Source organism: Gavialis gangeticus, unplaced genomic scaffold (genome assembly GCF_001723915.1).
Source record: "Gavialis gangeticus isolate Ggan-Ray unplaced genomic scaffold, GavGan_comp1, whole genome shotgun sequence".
NCBI classification, from domain to species: domain Eukaryota; kingdom Metazoa; phylum Chordata; order Crocodylia; family Gavialidae; genus Gavialis; species Gavialis gangeticus.
In genome coordinates, this window is record NW_017728994.1 from 67760454 (window position 1) to 67781133 (window position 20680).

The following is a 20680-nucleotide window of genomic DNA, read 5'->3' on the forward strand; positions in this document are numbered from 1 at the left end:
TGGTTCTTAACACATGAATGAATGGGGGATAGCTTAATTTGAGAAGGAAAAGTGATTGCACATTTGTCTTTTTTTTAATTTCTACTTCTTGGGAGCCTCCTAGTTAACCTCGTAGCTTCAACCGTATTTCAAAGTGAGACCATCTGGTTTCGCAAACATCATCCAAAGAGAAATATTATTACACTTAAAAAGGTTTGAATTCTTGTTACCTGGGAAATAGCATTTTAGCACCGCAGGTAGCTTGTTTAGAGGATGGCAGTGCTAGCGGAACTGAGCTGTGGAATTTATGGGAGTTGCGCTTGGGATGAAAGTCGCCTAATAGGTTTATAATTAAACTTCACCAAAAAGTGTCATAAATCCTAAATTAAGAACTCCTTCTCCCACAATGTGAAAACTGTCTTTTCTCCACCATGCTCAGGTTCATTGGCACTTTGTGAATTAAATCCCCATGCAGCACTTTGCAGATGCGGAAATCAGCATTCATTTCACTCACTTAATAAACAGTGAGCATATTTAATGCATTAAAGAGATGCAGTGAAACATTCTTCTAGGCTGGGACTTAAAAAGGTCAGAGTTATATGCCCAAACTCCTTTGAGTTTCATTGAGCTTCAAGTGCCCTCTTGCCTTAGGCAACTTTACAAATCCCAGCCCCAGAAGTTAATCTTTGCCATTGTAATGTGTTAATAACTATGTGTTCTGTTAATGGCGAAGGCAGTTATTTTTAAGATGTATGCAAGCTGCTGTCCCTGTGCAGAACATATTTATGCCCAAACCCTTAGTTGGGGGAGACTTTAAAATTGTTTCCTTCTGGATTGAGTAAGGTCACTTGGCAAAGTCACAAAGATCAGCAGTAATTAATCCAGCAGGTGAAGGGAAGTCCCCTGATGCTTGCAAACACCTTATTGCACTGTATCATTTAGCAAAGCAACTGCAATTCTTTCTCAGATTTTCTCAGCAAAGAGAAAATGAGCATTTGACTTTGGAGGGGCTGGGGGAAGGCTCATGTTTTTATTGAAAACATCTGTGCTCCACACAAAGAAGTGTAAGCCTGGATGCATCCCTCTGGAAGATATGTAGCTGTGTGGATGACACAGGTCACCCTCACTCAGCATGGGAACCCATCCACTTACACAAACAGATATGGCAGCAGGTCGTACACAAGCCTGAATTCCTACCATACGCTTCCAGACTGGACCAACATGAACTGATTAGAAAAGCCTTAGTGATTTGGCAGAGCAAGCAGAAGAAAGATTTGGGGAACACAGAAAAGCAGTGCTCTATTTCAGAATGCAGGGAACTGCTCTCCTAAGAGGAAATAACAGACACTTGGAGATTATCGGAGTTGTTGAAAGAGGCCATTAACTGATATAATACCTTTTGTATTTCTTTGTAACCAGGCATAGGTTTCACCATTCCTGTGTGGAATGTATGTTCAGAAACACTGTTGTGTCTGGCAGTAACTCTGATGAGCCAACAGTGATCAGCAGACAAAGCAGCTTTCTCTGTAATTTAGGGGCTGCCAAGTCTGCTGCACAAGTAATACCAAGCAGTAGAAAAGGTTCCAAATTTCTCCTGATGAGCACTGGAATCCTAGCAAACCTCCCAAATACGCCTTTCACCGGGGCTTCCAGTTACTGCTGTTTCTAGCATTTCAAGCAAGCAGCTGCATTTCGAGTCTCTCTCATTTGGAGTCTCACATGTTCTGAGAGGTCTTAATTTGTTTTCTAAAGCAGCAATATTTGTCCCTACACAAAATGCACATGGCCATGTTTATTTGTGGTTTGAACATGCATGCATTTGCCTCTAGATTACAGCACAGGTTTTTCTTTAAGGCACGCTCTCTGCCTTTTGCCCTGCAGTGAAGATGCAGTTAGAGCCCAAGTGCTGGCTTTGGGGTTTAGATAGTACAGGCAGTCCTCGACTTACAACGTTTCGAGTTACGTTTCGCACTTGCAACATTTATAAATCGACACCCTGTTTCAACTTTATGAAGTCAGTTTCAACTTTACAACGCTTTATCCAATGCCATGCCATGCCAGCGAACAAGTTCACTGCGTGGTTCGTCTCCCTGGAGAACATCTGTCCAAACTTCCTTGGACACTTCCTTTAAGAAAGCAGACAAGACTCCAGAAAAACCTGCAGCCAAAACTCCTGAGAAGACTCCAGCCAAGAGCCCTTCAAAAAGTCCAACCAAGAGCCTTTCAAAAAGTCCAGCAAAGTCACCTCAAAGAATTCCTTCTAAACCAATATGATTGCTATTTACAATATAAATTAATTAATGTAGCTCTATTACTCATCTATAATTGATTGAGTACAAAATTCTGGGGTATTTTTGGTGAAAATAGGGTATCGGGCCTTGGTTCAAGAATCAATCCCCCACTTATAACATTGTTTCTAATGAGAAAATTGGTTTCGAGTTACAACGCTTCAACTTAAGACGCAGTTTTCAGGAACCAATTGTGTCATAAGTCCGAGGACTGCCTGTACTGCGGTGTCGTCCCAGCGTTCCTAGGCCTGTATTTCCTAGTTGCCCTCCTTCACACTGCTCAATCAGGTTCTGTGCACTGGGATCTCCCTGGGAGTTTACATATATCTGGTCGGTATGCCATCTTTCACTCCAGGCAGTCTATTTTTTCATTTTCTTGGCAGAACTTTAAACCTCCCCTGGACCAAGGGAGTCATCCAGGCCTTTGGTAGAGGGAGCACTGAACAAGCAGGAAGAAAAGATTATGCTCAGAGATGATGTGGTGCATGAAATGCAGTGCAACTTGGGACACAGGTCAGATGAACACCTAGCCCAGGGGTGGGTAGAATGCAGCCCGCCAAGCCATTCTATCTGGGCTACGGGACCCCTAAAATATTTAGAAAATTTATATTTTTCTGCCCCTGGCTGTCCATCATACGGCCTTCGATGGCTTGCCAAAACTCAGTAAGCGATCCTCCACCCAAAATAATTGCCCGCCCCTGACCTAGCCAATTGGAGAGGGAAGCAGGACTAGGAGATGGACAACATGAGGGAGAAAACCCAAAAGGAAGATAGTGCAAATGGGTTTGACTGTACAAGACACTGATGACTGAATACTGGAAAAGGAGGACAAGCCAGGAAGTTGTATCCAGAGGTTTTAATAAACTATCACGCTCCCTTACAATTACATAATAAGAATAGCCCATACACTCTGTATCCTACAGCAGTACATAGCCTCACATTGCCCCATCACATTTCCTTGTGCCTGTCACCCTGCAACTCAGAGTTGTGAATGCCCATTTCCCTTGCCTAGTTACACCCTTCTGGATGGGTGGGACACAGTGGAAGGGACACTGAGAGGGCTAGAAGCTCCTCTCTGAGGGTACGCCAGTACCCACTCTCAGACCCGAGAGAATAAAAGGCCCAAGAGCAAGCACTGGAGAGGAGTCCAGAACGGTCTTATGAGGGAACTTCTAACTCTGGGGTTTGTCATCGGATCGGGTGGATGAGGCATGTTCATCCCCATGCTCCCTGACACCTGCCACTGCCAAGGTATAGACAAGCCTCCTATAGAGTGTGTGGGCCCCGGCTCCTATTCCAAGCCCCATTCATTTTAGAGATTTCAGAGAAGGGCTGTGATGAAAAATCATACAGCAGGGTCTGTTTAACTTAACAAAGAGAAGGTTATGGCGTGACTTGATCACCGATTCTCAACCTTTTTAGGCTTAAGGCATCCCTTGTTCAGCTTGAGACATCGCTTATTAAGACTTGAGGCACTCCTCATAAAAAGTCAGCTCTTACTTTTTATTTTTGGACTACAGAAAAATAGTAGAGCACTTTTTACGTTGCAGTGAACCAAGAAAGACCACAGCAGGTGAGAATGGTTTTAACACTACAGGTGCCTATTTGAAATTTTTTGGATTTATTCTGTGACTCCTGTTTGCATACCTAATAGTGCTAACATTGCATGGCACCCCATGGCGCCCTTGAAAGGATGTCATGGTACCCTGGTTAAGAATCACTGCTCTCGACATACCTGCATGGGGGTTTGTTAATAGGAGTTTATTATTGGAGGAATTTGTTAATAGGAGTCTCTTCAGTCTAGTTGACATCAGTTGAACTAGATTTATGACTAGAAGTTGAAACCACAAAAATTCAGACTAGAAACAGCAGTACATGTGATTAATCCTTGGGACACGTTATCTAAGACTGAGACAGATTTTCCAATACTGGCCATGTTTTAAATCAAGATTGGGTATTTTTCCCCTAAAAGTTATGCACTAGTTCAAATAGGAGTTAATTCAGGGCAGTCTACACCCTCAGGTCTATGGCAGCAGGGCAGACTAAAAGGATCACAGTGGCGCCTTCCAGTTTTGTAATCTTGGATTCTATCACAGCCTTAATGAGCAGGTTTTGTGAGGTTTTTTTCTTGCACTGAGGACTTTACAAAGAAAGGTCTGGAAGTGGGAATGAGAGAACGAAACAAAGAGCATGATGGATGCTGCTACAATCATTGTAAAGGAGATACTGGATAGGAGACCCAGTCAAGATGACTCATCAGATATGAGATGATTGGATGGCTTCAACCCAGCTCCCACTAGATGCGTGTCACAAAAAACAGCCGTTAGAAGAGACACCAACTTCCACCTTTGCTGGGAGTCTTAATAGAAATGCCAAAGACGGAACAGACATGGCAACGACCTTGCTTTCTCATCCTTATTAATGGTCCCTCCCAAGTTGGGGCAGATTTGGAGAAGTTTGTCTGTGTTATATTCACAGAGTATATAAAGAGAAGACTTCAGACTCCAAAGCCCTTAATCTGGCACTTTCACATGTGCTCCATTTCCTGAAAGAAAAAAATAAATAGCGGGTGGGGAAAAGTAATTCCTTGCGTCATCCACTTCCTCAAAATTGCATCTTAAAAAACTGTTTGGTACAACACAAGCTACAGAAATCTAAAACCTAAGAAAATTGGGATTATTCAAGGGATAAATTACTACCAGCATGATGAAGGGTGGTTCCCATATATGTACACAATGTGCTATGTGTATGCTGAATTAAAGCAATATTTGTGTTAAAGTATTTTGCATCAGAATTTTGCGACACAGATGGGAAATACATTATCTATGGTTTTCAGCAGCATAATAGCATTCAGTAGCTTGCTGTCTTCAGAGCAGCTTTGAGGTGATATGCTACAGATCTCCATTGTATGCTAACACACTCCAAGGCAGGTGACAAACTCTGATACCACAGTTCTCAAAGAGTTAGACATTTACATCATGCAAATAACTTTACAAGTTACAAACTTGCAGCTGCAGAAATTCACCCACCTAAGGGATGGCCATTTAGGTTATGCTTGCACAGAGTTCTAAATGAAAGTACAGCTTTGCCCATCTGAATTTATAGAGAACAATCTGTCACTTCATTCTGGCGGGACTGCTAATGAATGGAACTATTCCCAGAGAGAAGGGATGTGAGTAAGAATGGCTAAATTCGGCCATTAGAGTCGCATGTAGTTCTTACTCAATGGCAATTTTCCCATTTCTCACATAGCTGCAGGAAGCTAAGGAGTACTGCCTGCCTAGGAGTACTTGGCCAACTGACAGGGGTGATTAGCTGGCCCTAGAGGAAATTAAAATCCCGAGGGAAGGTTGTGGTGCTGAGGGGAAAGCACAGAGCAGGGGTTGCCCTCAGGGTCTGAAGAAAGGCCACAGGTTTTGGTTTATATATTTGGTTTGTATATTTGCTTGTTTTATTGTTTATGTTGTTTTCTATGGGAACAAGTTTTCCTTAGGAAAAATAAACTGCTTGATGAAAGGAGTGACAACCAGCTACAGCAGGGTGGACAAAATATGGCCTGCAGGCCAGATCCGGCCCATGAGGCCATTCTATCTGGCCCGTGGGGCCCCTAAAAAATTTGGAAAATTAATATTGATCTGTCCTTGATTCCTGTCAAAAATGACAGGAACAAGGGGCAGTAGGACCCAGGGGAAGCCCAGTGAACTGCTGCAACAGCAGGGCCCACCAGGCCCCGCCTCTGCAGCCAGAAGCCCCAGCAGGCGCTTCTGGGCTGGGACCATGTGGCTGCCCTGGTGCGGGAAGCTCAGGTAAGGGGTGGAGGGGACCCCAGGCAGGGAAGAAGCCTGCGGAAAAACAGCCCGGGAAAAAGCTGAGCGCAGGGAAAAGCAGCCTCTCCCCCGCCCCGTGGCCAGCACTCCCTGCTGCCGCCATTCTCAGCCCGTGTGGGACTGTCCGGAGCAGACACAGGCAGCCCCAGGTGGGCTGCAAGTGGCTGCAGCGCAAAGCACTGGCCATGGGGCGAGGGAGGGGCCGCTTTTTCCCTGCACTCAGCACCAGGTTCTAACATGCCCCCGCTGCCAGCCTGGGCCCTGTGCCAGCTCCGTGCTTGCCTGTCGGGGCTGTGCCATGGCAGCAGCAGCTGCGGCCTCCCCACTTGCCGCACCAGGCAGTGTTTGCTGCCACTGGCTCTGTGCCGTCCAGCGTGCAAGCTCCGCATGGGCAGCAGGAACAAACACTGCTGGACACAACAAGCGGGGGAGCCCCAGCGGGGGAGCCTAGAGCCAGCATGGGGCCCAGGCTGGCAGCGGGGGCGGGTTACAAGCTGGTGCTGAGCACAGGGGAAAAGCAGCCCCTCACCCACCCCATGCCCAGCGCCCCACACTGTAGCATGGGGCTGCCTATGCCTGCTCCAGACAGCCCCGTATGGGCTGCAAGCAGCTGCAGCAGGGAGCACCAGGCATGGGATGGGGGAGGATCCACTTTTCCCCCCACACTCAGCACCAGCTCCTTCCCTGCCAGCGAGCAGGGGGTTGGGGCTGCACGCTGCCCCCCACCTGTACCGTGGGGTTGGGAGGCACTGGGAGTGAGTGGGAGCATGGGGCCCACACCGGTGTCCTGGGGCCAGAGCAGGGTGGCAGGAGTACAGGGTCCCAGCAGGCAGGGGCTCTATGAAGCTGGGCCAGCTCTCCCCTTTCCCTGCAGGTACATCCCAGCCAAGCTCCACAGACCCCTGCCAGCCTGTGCCCCACTCTGGTCCCCACCAGTGCTGGCCCTGAGATGTTGGTCCCAAGACATTGGGACATTGGTCCCAAGATGGTGACTGGGGGCAGCGCACCTGTCAAGGGGTGAGGCTACCCGTGCGGCCCTCGACAGCTTGCCAAAACTGGGTAAGCGGCCCTCCACCCAAAATAATTTCCCACCCCTGGGCTACAGACTGCCATGAGGTGGAGGGAAAACACCTTTTTTATCTTGCTGCAGAGAGGAGGATGCAGACCAATAACTTGAAGTTGCAGCAATGTAGGTTTAGAGTGGATATCAGAAAAAGCTTCTGTACTGTTAGAACAGTGCGGCAGTGGAATAGATGCCGAGGGAAGCTGCAGACTCTTCATCACTGCAGGTGTTAAAGAAGTTGGACAGCCACTGGTTGGGGATGATCTAGGCATAGGGATGCCTATGTTTCTGGGCTTTGCTGGTTGCCACATGGGGCTGAGGGGGTATTCTACACCCCCTCCCCTCCCTGCTGCTACATGTATTGGGGGGGGACATGTTAAGCCTTCCTCAGAGGCATTGGGTGTTGGCTACAGCCAACACTGGGGGTTTTGACTGGAGAGTGCCAATGCTCCCACTGGGACTTAAACCTGGAGGTTCCTGGCTAGAAGGTCTTGCCCCTCCACTCAGGATCAGATCAGGCACCATATCTGGGATTAGGAAGGAGTTTTACCCCATAGTCAGATTGGTACAGACTATGGGGGGGGTTGATTTCCACTGTAGCAGTGGATGTGGCCCTCTTGCTGGGATCTCTTGAGCATATATCACCAACCTTTACAGGAAGCTGCTGTGGTCCCCCTTGCTTTATCTTTGGCAGGTTAGGGTGTTTAGTCTTTTGGTTGTGTCAGGGCTGACTGTATAGTTTTGCTAAGAGCTTATACAGATGGTTTGGATAAAGATAATCCTGCCTCAGGTAGGGGGTTGGACTACATGAGTTATGGCGGTCTCTTCCAGCCGTATTTCTCCTGTGACCAAGTCACCCCTTAACTTTCCCTTTGTTAAATTAAACATATTGTGCTTCAGGATTTTTCACTACAACTCCTTTCATCAGTCTTTGAACCCTCTAAAATCAGTGGACCTCTAGATAGGAGCAGGGGCCCACACACTCTGCAGAAGGCTTGTCCGTAGGCACTGAATTGGTCCTTGAGGGCATGTTTGTACCATCTCTCTGCTGAGGCCAAGTGCATTGCCAAGAATCAAGCACGTCCCCCTCTCTCCTCTGCATGCCTCAAACGTGGCAGTTAGGCAGAGTAGACACCTTGTCACCCAAGATAGAGCTTGAGAGCAGCACTAGGGCACATGCTGAGGACCCCTCCCCACTAAGCCATCCTGTCTGCCTAAGTGCCCTGCCTGGGCTCACTCAGAGCAGAACCAAGTGGCTGGGGTTATTGAGTCATAGGTTCAGCAGGGAAGTGGCAGAGACACACCCTTAATGCCTATTGATGAGAAACACTAATCTGCTTCTCGTTATCTGCTTCCTGTGTCTGTGTTTCCCGTGCTAGTCTGGGACATTCTAGCTCTTGTCATTTGCAACACGGGACCTGAATTTGTTGCAAAGATTAGGATGAAGTTGCTTAACAAATGTGTTATGGGCTAGAACTAAGTGTCTTTTGCCTGCCACTTTTAAAATGTATTTACATGTCCTTATTCTTTGTTAAACTCTGAGTTCCTCTGTTTTAGAAATGGAAGAACACACACTCAAGTGGGTTTTACAGGAATAAATAATACAGGAGAACTTTAGTAATGATTCTGAGATGATGGATCTCAAAGCACTTTACAAATGTTGATTAACTAGAACTTATCCCAGCTCTGATAACCTTCTCTGTGATTTTGGGTAAGTCACTTAACCTCTCTACCTGCTGATGATATTTATTCACTGCCTCACAAGGATGGACACATTAATTAATGTGTGCAAATTACTTTGAAGATGACTGTCCTGTACAGGTGTTTAAGACATTATCATCGCCATTTTATTATTAATTAAGACTTACAGTACCCCATGGGAAACTGGCAAGTTTTATGATGCCTGTTTTACAAGGTGGTCAGCTGAGTTACAATGACATCAAGCGGCTCTTCTGAAGTCAAAGAATGATTCAGTAGCAAATACAGACGTTTAACCTATGAGTCCTGCTCTAGAACACTGGAAAAACCTGTACTTCCTACCGTCAATAGCGCTGAGTCAGACATAGTGGAAGATGTGGTAATTTGGAGTTATCGTAGCAAGAAGGCACAGAATAGAAAAGGAGAACAACTACAAACTTGGGACAGCAGATAATCTTTTGACACCTGAATATGCAACAAACAGAGTTGGTGGAACAATAATTTCCAGCATGGTGTTCAGTGGTATCTATCGTAATCTATAGAGAGAAAGAAAACAGAATATGGGAGGCCTAGTGGAATAATCTGATTGGTTAATAAAGTCTCTGATCTGTGCAATAATGGAATAGATTCCCAGGTGCCAGAAGAATTTGGCCTAGCTCCCGAGTAGCAGAATGGCTCTCAGAAATCTTTCAGTAAGTCAGGTCTCAAATTTTATGTAGACTGAACCTGAAGAAGATATAGGACACCCCAGCTCCCAACATTGTGAACAAAATCAAAGGGGCCGCAACCTTGATTATATGCTGATGTCTCTGTCAGATTCTCTGCCCAGTCCTGACTGCCGGCCAGGACTAGGGCTGTGGTTCCAATCACAGGGGTATCTGTACAGGTCTCACCACTCTGCTTTGTCCCAGGGGGTAGGCAGGACACTGAAGTATAATCTCACCCTCTTAAGTACATCGGTCCAAAGAGAGGGATGCCTGTATTCTTCTGTACCTTTCCTGTACAGAGGGCTAGAGTAAAGAGGGGCACGGTGTTGTATGCATGTGCCTGGACACCAAATCACTCCTGCTTGAGTTGAACATTAAGCCTACCAGCCTACCAGCATTGGCAATTTCCTTTTATAAAAATACATTGTCTATTGCATAACCATCAATCAGAGTCCTAACCGGTAGCTGATTGGGTATATGCAAATCGCCCCAGCACTTACCTTCAAATTTACCCATGAGCCTTTTCAGCCTGCATCCATTTGAAAAGCAGAATTATTCATATCAGGAAGTATACCCAAATGCACAAAAACAGAGGTCCAGATACTTGGTTCCTAAAAATTGCCAGCTTTTTGGTCTACAGAGAAAAATGATTTCCCATCCCCACAATGCCCATATTTTCCTGCATTTCAGTAGTTTATTGCTTTGAAGAAATTCAGTACCCATGTCTGTGTTTGGGCCCAGTTAAAACTTAGCTCTGTAACATGAAATGGAACTATTAAGAGGGAAGCCTACAGATTTCCTCTAGATGTTAGCAAACAATTTGCCTGTTAGTTTAACCTGTTTATGGATGCTTGCATTTAAATGAGATGCAATTAAACACAATTAGCTATGCCTGCAGTTCTGGAGGCAAGAGAAGAGAAATGGAAGTTGCTAGAAATCTCTGACAAATGACTTTTTGTATGCGTTTGTTTCTTGGGACTCTAACAAGTATATCTGCCGGACACCGGTGGTGCAGTGACCTAGTTGCAAGTACCAGATTTGGAAAGAATGTAATTTTAATATTACTCATTTGTAAGTACTTTCTCTGGGAGACTTGTGCAATATTGGATTACAAACTTCTTGTCTAAGTGATCATAGAAAGAAAAAGTAATGTGTGGAAAGTGTGTAGTTTTCTATGTATTATTATGGGAGCATCTAGAGGTTCCAGCCATAATGTGGCAACAATGTGAAAACTTGTAATAAGAGACTGTTCTCTGTCCCAGGGAGATTACATTCTCCATAGACAAGACAGGAAGAGAATGGGTACCAAAAGATTAGCTGACTTGCCCAACGTCCCATCAAGTTGGGAACAAAGCCAGCACTCCTAAATCCCTGGATTGTTAGCGTTTAGGTCCTTCCTCCCCATATCCATACATAGACGTCCCCAAGGCTTGGAGGTGCTTTGATCTGGGATTTTAGTTTCAGCAAGCTACGGAGCACACAACCAGGGCCAAGCCTGCTCCTCTAAGGTGGGTGCATTGAGTTCTGTGGTTCTGGTCCCATTCACTTCTAATTGAAGCATCAGAGAAACACAGCTCTGCAGACATTTACTAAGTATGCATCAAAGTACTGTAAGTCATGGTAATTTACTGTAAGTCATGGTAACACAGGGTCAGCAAGATCCCCTGAAGAACATGTTGTCAAGATAAAAGGTTTTAATCTTTTAAATATAGTTGCATACAGCAAAAGTGTATCCTGTTCAGCAGGAACTCTGTGCCGTGACTCAGAGGGTGTGTCCAGACGAGTGCGCACGTGCGTTTCCCCAAGGACAAATAGAAAAATGTGTGCCACTGCTGCTTGTGCCCAGGGAATGCTCCTGCACACACGCTCTGGCATGCAACAAGTTACCCCAGGTGGGGTAGGAGAGGCTGGGGCCAGCACCAGCCTTATCTGGGGTTCTGGGGGCTCCAACAGCAGCGATCTGGCACAGGCGCCTGGCCGGCAGCTGAAGCATGGCTCTGGCTGGCCAGGCTCCGGTTTTGAGTGACTCATACTGCCGCCATGTGCACCACCCCGCTTTTTTCTGGAGCAGGTTTTTTGATACCAGGATCTCCAAGTGTCAGAAAAACCCACCACACTGCAAATTAGCAGCATGGTAAATGCTGGCGTGTGTGGTTTGCAGCGCCGCAGACGGGTCTGCAGTGCTGCATACCACACATGCGCACTCGTGTGGACACTCCCAGAGAGATCTCTGGCTTTGCAGAATGACTGTAGTTCTCTCTTGTTGCAAAAAAAAAAAAAAAAGCTCAACAACAGGGGGACATGTATCGTTACAGATCAGGTTTGCGAAATGACTGCGGCATTGTAGGCTGGAATCTGGGATCATTTGTCTTTTTCAAATTAACATCTGTGCCTTCCTTTGGCCCTGCGTGCTGTTTTTCTAACACACCCCTATTTTTAAGGAACTATGCAAGAAGCTAATTTTAATCTGTGATATTAATCATGTGCTAGTCAGTTCCCATCTGCTCTTATTCTCTGAAGTCAAGTTTCTGCTGGTCTAGTTCAGGTTGATCTGAATAATCCAGCTATTTTCATCCCTGTGGCCATGGCAATCTATGTCAACTGTCCCAGTCAATACTCTCATGTGTTAAGCCTTTATATTTTATACATGTAGTACTTCAGCTGTTCCCTTTTTGTCCTCCATATATCTGGTAGGGTGTAATACAAACAAAGTACTTTAGAAAGACATTCCAACTGTCCATTTTTCTCATGCGGCGTTTCATGAACATTTTGTATTCAGTTTGAAATAACTCACTTGTTGCCTCATTAAGCAGTTTTGCTTTCAGCTCCAGATGACCCAACAAGAACATTTTGTTTAACAAACCTCCTAAGACTTGTGTTCCTTTCTGATACGTGGCTCCCTCTGCCTGTTATGTGTTTTAAGGGTGAGCATCAGAAAAAAAAATAACCATGCACCTCAAACCACACACGCACAAAAATACAAATTACCAGAAAATTGTAACAGAAAAGAATAATTCTGGAGGGACAGAGGAAGTCGCTGCGTGGAACATGTGCTTTGCATGTAAACACATTGCCTCCACTAGCAGTCTCTTCAGTATATAATATTGTGTATTGACAGAGGCTCATTTACGTGGAAGAATTCCAAGGCACTTTACGAAGTAACGTGCAACGAATATGTAGATCACTTCATCCATCAGAAGCAGGCAACCATTTCTGGGCTGAAGCATGACAGCTGTTTAATAGAGCACAGCAACACTACAGAGCAGTTAAGGACTGCAACAGTTAATACCCTTCTGACTGAAGACACTTGGGAAAGTTAGCTAGTCAGACTATAACATTGCCAAGTCATCTTTAATGATGACAACCAATATGCTGAGAACCTCAGAGGATATCCACTGCTTCATGGAGTATGGCAGATCAATAGTCCTGGAGAATGAATTCCCCTGTTCGGCCTCAGAACGGGTGCACTGAAATCCTAACCTTGAAGCACTGTCTGTATAGGTCAGAGGGTTCAGGCTTTATCTCTGCGGCTTACTGCACCAGCAAGGTGGTAATTAGTCCCAGTTATGGGCAGGGTTTTTCTGCTGTGGGAATGGAGTAAGACCACAAACTCCTTTCATGTACAGTGCAGCAATCACTACCAACTTGAGCTCGAGAACACTTCTTCCAAATGGAACAAGAATTTGACGTTGCATCATTTCTAAGAATTTCTGCTTCACTACAGAGAGTGTTTCCCAAGGCTGCAGTTGATTTTCACATGCAATTTTGTGCGCTGGCCAAGATGCTGACGGTTCAGTATTTAGCTACAGAATATAATTTTCTTTTGTTTTGATTTATGTTCTCTCTTAACCACCAGAGTCCCACATGAAAGACCTGGAGGCCTTCCTCTCAAAATTAGCAACAACATAGGTTTATTCTGGAACAGAAATAGCAAATAAACATATTTTTAGTCATTTTTTTAATTAAAGGCAAAATCTCCAGTCTCCTGTTTGATCTGCTGCCGTGATGTCTATAATAATACAGGTTTTCAAAAATATAAAGATCATTTAGAGGTGACAGGGGGGAAAAAGGACTAGAAATGGGGCAACAGTTATTCCTGGGCAAAATTTTCAAGTGTTGGAGCCTATATTTTCAAGTGTGTCTAAGGAGCCTATATTGTTTTTTCAAAAGTGACTTGAGATCATGTTTTCAAAGTTATTTAGGAGTCTGAAGAGTCAGACAGCCACGCCACTGGATTTACAAGAGTCCCCAAGTATATTAGGCATCTAACACACTTAGGTGTTTTTGTAAATCCCTCTAGATGCTTATTTGCGTTTCTAGGAGCCTCACCATATTTGTAAAATTGTCTGTACTCATTTGAAAGTGGGCTTCTAATTCACTAGGTGCTTGTGAAAATGCCTCCCTTGTCACTGGCTTTTGAGAGTTACTGGTTAAGGTTTCATTTTGGTGGCTTTTTCAGAGACCAGCATTGAATTAGGAAAAAGTCCATTGCTTTGTTGTTTGGCTTTGTGATCTACAAAGCAAAACTGCAAGATGAAAAACAATGGCCACATGAAAATGTTCATGTTTTGGTGTCAACCATAATAGACACTTCTCTTACAATTAGCAGAACACAACAGGGTTGTTGTGGGAGTCTCATTGTTCTGCTTTGCTAGGGAGTTACAGTGCCATAATAATGATACAAACTGATTTATTTATTAAGTTCCCCTCCCCTTAGGCCACTTACAGAAACCTAAAAATAGAACTAAAAAAACCTAGTAAAACTTTGCACTGTAAACCCTGTTGAAATTAAATAAACCCTCTGAATCTGCTCTTACTATTGTGACTTTTACTGTCACTGTACTTATGAGCCCCAGTTACAAATCAGGTCCCCATTGTGCTAGGCACTATCTGAACACAGAATAAGAAGATGGTCTGTCCCAAACAGCTTCACTGTGCAGGTTTTATTCAGCAAAACACATAAGCATATGCTTAACTTCAGAGTCTTTCTTGAGTCCCATTGACTTCAGTCTGTCTCTCTCATGCATTGCAAAGAAGCCATAGATCAGGGCAGGCGTCCTCCCTTAAGGCTTTCTGGGGGAGCTTGCAAGACCTATATTTGCACTCTGCTTCCTTGACTTGTACCCAGCCAGTGCTCTCAGACTCCGCCACAGGCACTGATGCTCATTCGGTAATACATCTCACCACCTCTTGTTTCTTTTCCCACCCCTACAGTGCTATGTGTCTTGTTTAAAACAAATCTCATAGAACATGCATTTTCCACCCTGAAATGAGAACAAGCACGTGGCAGATGTTATGTTGCTGACTCCTAGCACAGATATGCTGCAGTGAAGAGTGCAGTGTAAGAACCAGAACAGGAAAGATGGATGGTCCGCGCTGACCCTACGGAACAGCATGATTGAGGGACAGCTCCTGCTTCCCTTATTGATGGCAGTATTCCCCCAGAAGGGGACTAATTACATGAGTAAGGGGGAACAGTCTTGAGGGAAAAATCTTATCCCCTTGTAAGTCGATTAGAATTTTGCCATTGATGTCAAGTGAGCCGGGATTTCATGCTTGGTGGTTAAGCTGCATAATGTGAGCATGTTACTTGGATGGGCACACAAAAATAAAAACATATTTCTGTATATCATCAGGGACAACAATGCTGACTCAGACCTTGTCATCTGAGAGCTCCACTGACCCAGTAAAATAGTTGGATGTTCTCACGCACTTGGTGCGTGCGTAGGAAAAACTGTTGTGTCTTCAGCATCTTGTCTAATAACCTGGCCATAGTCTTTTGTTTGCAGGTGTAATTAGCTTATATCATATAAGAGGACTGACCAGTTCAGTAACTTAACAGCTGTTCAATTTACAACTGTTTTAAATACTATTTGCAAGGATAGTTCTGATGGATTTTTAGAATCTCTCTCAACTATTTCCTACCTGAAAGGTCTGACATTTTGCAAAATATTTTTAGAGCATTTTACATGCGGTTCATTATTATTGGTTTTCTATTACTGTTAAGAGTTTGAGACAGACCGGGGGAAATTGAGCTGTCTGAGGTGTGCAACCTCACCTTAGAGTATTTGAGCTTGGGTTGCCCTTTTCTACACAGACATGTGCATGCATGCACGCACAGTGTTACTATATACTATACAGAGAGAGAGAGATGGAGATATAGGTATGTAGATCATCCAGGTTACAGAACCTTATATTAGAAGCCTATCATTGTTTTGTTAGTTTAGATATCCATTTTATGATCTTTGTGTTAATTAAAGAACGCTGTTTACTTGGAAATTCATGTAAAATCTGTCTTCGTGAGCAGTCTTTGCAGACTGTTCCATGTAAATGTGAATGCTCTAGCTTAGAAAGAGTTGCCGCAATCTATCGTTTGCATCCTATACAATGAAATGAAATTAGAGATTTCTTTGCTCTGTCACAACTTCCCTGTGTTAGGACTGCAGAATCAGACCTGCAATGCTGATTACATTTTTACTGGTTTTATGCTTGCTTGTTCTGCTCTATATATCTTATAAATTGCTGTCCCATGACCTGACATGCTTATTTGGGTGAGGAAAACATAATGAATAATCATCTATAATCTATAATATAATAATCTGTTATTGTTATTATTGCACCATAACACTGACAAGGCAAAAGTTGGATACTCAGCTAAAGACGTCAAATTGACCCTATGGCAAATGGAACCTCAAGCAGCACAGTTTACTGAAAGAGGCTGTTCCTTTGTGAGGAATTCATGTACTTGGAAACAAGGATGCTTCAGCAAAATAAACCACAAGGAAATAGTCACAGGGAGCCTGGGCTCAAAACTGAAAAATAATCTGGTATTTGTACAGATGAGTATCTGCTAAATTCTGCCAATCATAAATAATAATAGTCTCCATGGCTACTGTACATCTGATGGGAAATGCATCTTCCCTGGTTGAAAATATAGCCCTCAAAGTCTTGCCCTTTACAGAAGAAAATGAGGAACTTGGCACGAAGGGAAGTGGACAACAGAGTTCGCAACTCTTTCCATGGGTCCCAGAGTAAAGCCACTGAGAATGAAATATAAATGTGCTCTCCATTCCTCAGCCCAGCCCAACAAGCATAATATTAACATGGTTCTCCAAGTTAAACCCTTAACTGGTCCTAAGAAGAGCCCATTCAAGTTTCCAGGTCAAAACTGAATTATTTTCTTTACCTATTCTCTGATAAAAATCGTAGTAAAATAATTATTCATCCCATTTCACAGGGCGGTAGGCCTGCAGTGAAATATTTATACTTTTGCTGATATTACTGTCATCTGAATAACAATGCCACATGTGATGCAATGCATTCAATCTGGTGAATTACTTTAATTGTGGGCATCAATCAAATCTGCTTCCAGGAACAGTGCACAAATCACTGGGCTCTAGGCTATTCTGAGGTGGGTTTCTCTCAGTCCTTTCCATTGAATCTCTTCTATTTTGTATCAAATACTTACATAGTTGTTAGGCCACAAAGAGCAGGTCCAAAAGGCAACAGAACTGCCCAGAAAGAGCCAGGCTACAGTCCTTGCTCCAGTAATGGGTTTGCATTTTATCTGGGGGATCCTTTTTAAATATGTGTTTATAAGGGAAAAGGCAGATCCAGGAAATGTGCTTTGCATTTGGGGCAGAAGATAGTGAGGTTTCAAAGAGTTGTGATGGTCCTTAGTACCTAGGGAATTCTGGACCTAAAAAAGCTGTTTTACCCCTTGTTGTGTTGTGGCTTTGGGACGGGTTGGTTGACCATGGCCCACGTCCTAAAGCTTCAGTTGAGCTTTTAGTGCACAGATCATAGAGCATCTTGGAGATAAGAGCTGTGACCTTGAATTTGTTCTTAATCTTGTGAGAAACCAGTGTAGGAAGTCTTCAGGTCGGATCTGTTCACAGTTGCCCATGTTGCTGAGGAGGTGCGCAGCAGAATTCAGCACTGCGTCGAGGTCCTGGGGGCAAAAGCTGTCTTGCCCAGGTGCAGTGCACATGGGAGGAGACAAAGAGGTGCTTAGCTAAACCTTTTCCCATGACAGCCAGGATGGCAAGGAGTTTCCTGGCCAACTGAAGAAGGTAGAAAAAGTATCATTCACAGATACTTTTTGAGAATATAGTTTGCCTTAGAGAGTAATCCTAAGGCTTTGGACAGAATAAATCAATTGAAGTGTGTACCTCCAACCAAAGAAGACAATGTCTTCATAGGGCTTTCTTCATCCCAGGGCCAGCATAACTTCTGTCTTGCTTTGGTTCAGCTTCACTAGCTGTTCTTCATCCATGAGCTGGTGGCATCAAAGCACTTGGACATCTCAGTCTGGTCACACATGTTAGCAGACAGGTAGAGCTAATAGGGGCTTGGGGCTTGCCTCTGAAACTGGCCTGCTATATTATTTTAGGCAAGTCTCTCTGCCTTAGTGGTTCCTTCGCACTCTGTCTATCTAAAGGGTTTAGCACATCATTTCTTCAGGGCAGGGACCAGCTCTTATTACCGTACCAGCCATATGGGCCCCACAGCTTGGTTGAGGCCTGGAGGTGCTACCACAATACAAATAATTCTAATAGCAACAGTAAAACATGTTCAAAAACACTCTGTTAAGGCTGGCTTAATTATCCACCCTCATGGAAGGAGGCTGCACAACAGGAAGGGTGTGAGAAAAACACACTGCTTCTCACCTTTTCAGTGCTGTGAAAAAGCTTGCAGACATAACATTTAGATGGACTGGCTGTGCCATTATCTATGCTCTAGAGTCACTGAGAGCCAGAGCAATTATGCTGTTTCTCTGTAATCACAACAATTAAGCAGACATGGCATTTAGCAGGGGAGTGATTAAGTGGATTGTACTGTAGTTCTAATAGTAGACAAGCAAATCCATCAAATCCCAGACCTGATGCATGCCAGTAGAAATCTGATACAGGTTTCGTGTCTGGGGCTTCCCAGACTAAACTGTAGTTGCACTGGAACAAAATCAAAACAGCTGCTCTTCTCTTCATGTCCGGGTGAAATCCCTCTCTCATTTAACATGCCTGTTATTGAAGTGATCACTACTCTTGTTACCAGTCTTGCCCTTCTCTTTCCTCCGCAGGCCTTGTGATGAGCAGCACCCAGAAGTGACACCAGATGGGTACGTGAACAACCTTGCTGAGGCAGTCGACATTATTCTGAAGCAGTTGGACAAGTGACTGTACTGCTGCAGATATTACTTTAAAGGCATAAAGAAGTTGGACATAAGAGAGGAGACATAGCACACCACCCACATACCATGCCACCTCCCCCTCTGTTTAATTCCCTTATCTTCTTTTAATTTTAACCCTGTACAAATAGCCCCAGGAAAGAAGCAACAATTATGCAATTGTCTGTAAGTGCCCACCATTTCTAAATTTCTCATGTTTAGGCACTAATCTGAAATACCAACCCCATTGAAGGCAGTGTCAGACTACATGAGTCTTCTGAATTTCTAACCATTTGGCGTCTCGCACAGTGCTAGGCAGTTGGAAGAGCAGACAAAATGAGCTGATGCAAAGTGTAGAACAGGTTCAAAGCCACCCCTGGGCATGGCTGAGTGTACAACTGGCTCCCTTGTGTTTCAGATAAAAATGCATGCAAACAGCAAGGTGCATTTTGGGGATGCTCCCTATTGAATAACACCCCCTTTCTTTCTGGCTGCGCATAACCACCCACTATATGGACAAAGCATTAAGAGTAGCATTTTGCATCTAGGCTTCTCAGCATAGGGGGTGAGTGGCTTTGAAGCTCCTCAGGGGGGCAGCATGGGCCTGTTACAGGTGGGTTCTCAGAAGGGCTGGGATTTGGCTCCAACTGAAATCAAAGCACGAGGCCTCAGTGCCACTTCATACAGATGTCCACATTTGAACTGTCACAGTCCAGTTGGATTAATTTCCTTTGCAGATTCTAAGAATAGACCTTGTGCACTTGGATGTCATTGTATGGCTGCTGGGTGCAAGGCTGACTAGTTGGGTGCTATGTTCCCAAATAATAGCTTTACTCAATATTGCTACTGCCTGGAAATCTTTGTAAACACATAAAGAGGGCAGCAATTAACTATGAATTAAACGACACTTTACTGCTTAAATAAATTGCCTTGGATTTTTCCCTTATGATTTTCAGCAATTACTAATTAGTGACCTAGTTAGGACTGATCCTGGGAGGGGACTAGGACCATCAACTACTCTTAAAGCCTTTAGGAAATGAAGGCACCCAGCACCTGTAGAGTTAGGTCCCGATACACAGCTGTTAAACAGAGGAGGTCAGAGGCATGGCGCTTCTCCGTCACTGCCAGCAGTGTGGGACCACTGCACCAGGGCTGTGTGCTGCTCCCCTCTTTGCTGCTCTCCTCCCATGTGCAGGACAACTCAGGGTGAGATCCCTCTCCAAGCACAGCCTTGGGGCCAGGCAGCTCCCTTTAATGTGAGCTGTGTGCAGTTTGCACAGCCTAGTCCAGGGTTAGTACTACATCTCTCACTCTCTCTCCCACAAGAAGCCAAAGACTGTGGAACTGAAGTGCCTCCCATAATAGTAAAAAGTCATCGTGGAAATAAAGCAGATTTCCATCTCTTGCAGGTTATTCAAGGTTCCTTTTTCAGATTTCCCCTTCAGTATGCATTTGTCAACCCTTTCATTGCTTTTCATTCCATCTGGATGGTTCTTTGGCACTATAGTAATTTAGAGATCCTGCGATAAGTACAGTTGTTACAAATTAAAAGGTAAAACTATTGACATATGGATCCCTTTGTGGCTAGATGTATTAATGAACTGACCTGAATTAATAAACAACAGTCCTGTACATCTTAGTTGTTGTAGTCATTATTTACAAACCTTAAGCAATTTTGAGAGAATCAGAAATGTGTATTTTCAAAAATAGGGTTGCAAGATGAGATAATAGGCAGTTTTCAACTATCTGCACCTGCAAACCTAAGGTGCAAAAGCACAGCTGATACCTCAGTGGCTATGCAATTCACTCCTGAGGTCAGTGGTATTCTGAATCAGTTTGACAGCAATGCTGTCTGCAGAAGGGTTGGTGTGGAAGGGGTGCTTTAAAAAGCAACTGAGTAAGAGTGCCCTTGGCAAAGATGAGGATGGAAAACACACTTCAGCAGAAGTCTT

General features: G+C 44.3%; 1 protein-coding gene across 1 annotated transcript in view; it reads left to right on the forward strand.

Annotated features, from left to right (window-relative positions):
- Positions 1–20360, forward strand: part of LHPP (phospholysine phosphohistidine inorganic pyrophosphate phosphatase) — a gene marked incomplete at its 5' end in the record, with an annotated part of 179937 nt that extends 159577 nt beyond the window's left edge. Inside the window, one exon of the mRNA XM_019502175.1 lies at positions 18642–20360. Coding sequence (XP_019357720.1) covers positions 18642–18738 — 97 coding nt within the window. The remainder of the gene's footprint in view (positions 1–18641) is intronic.
- Positions 20361–20680: the final 320 nt, after the last annotated feature.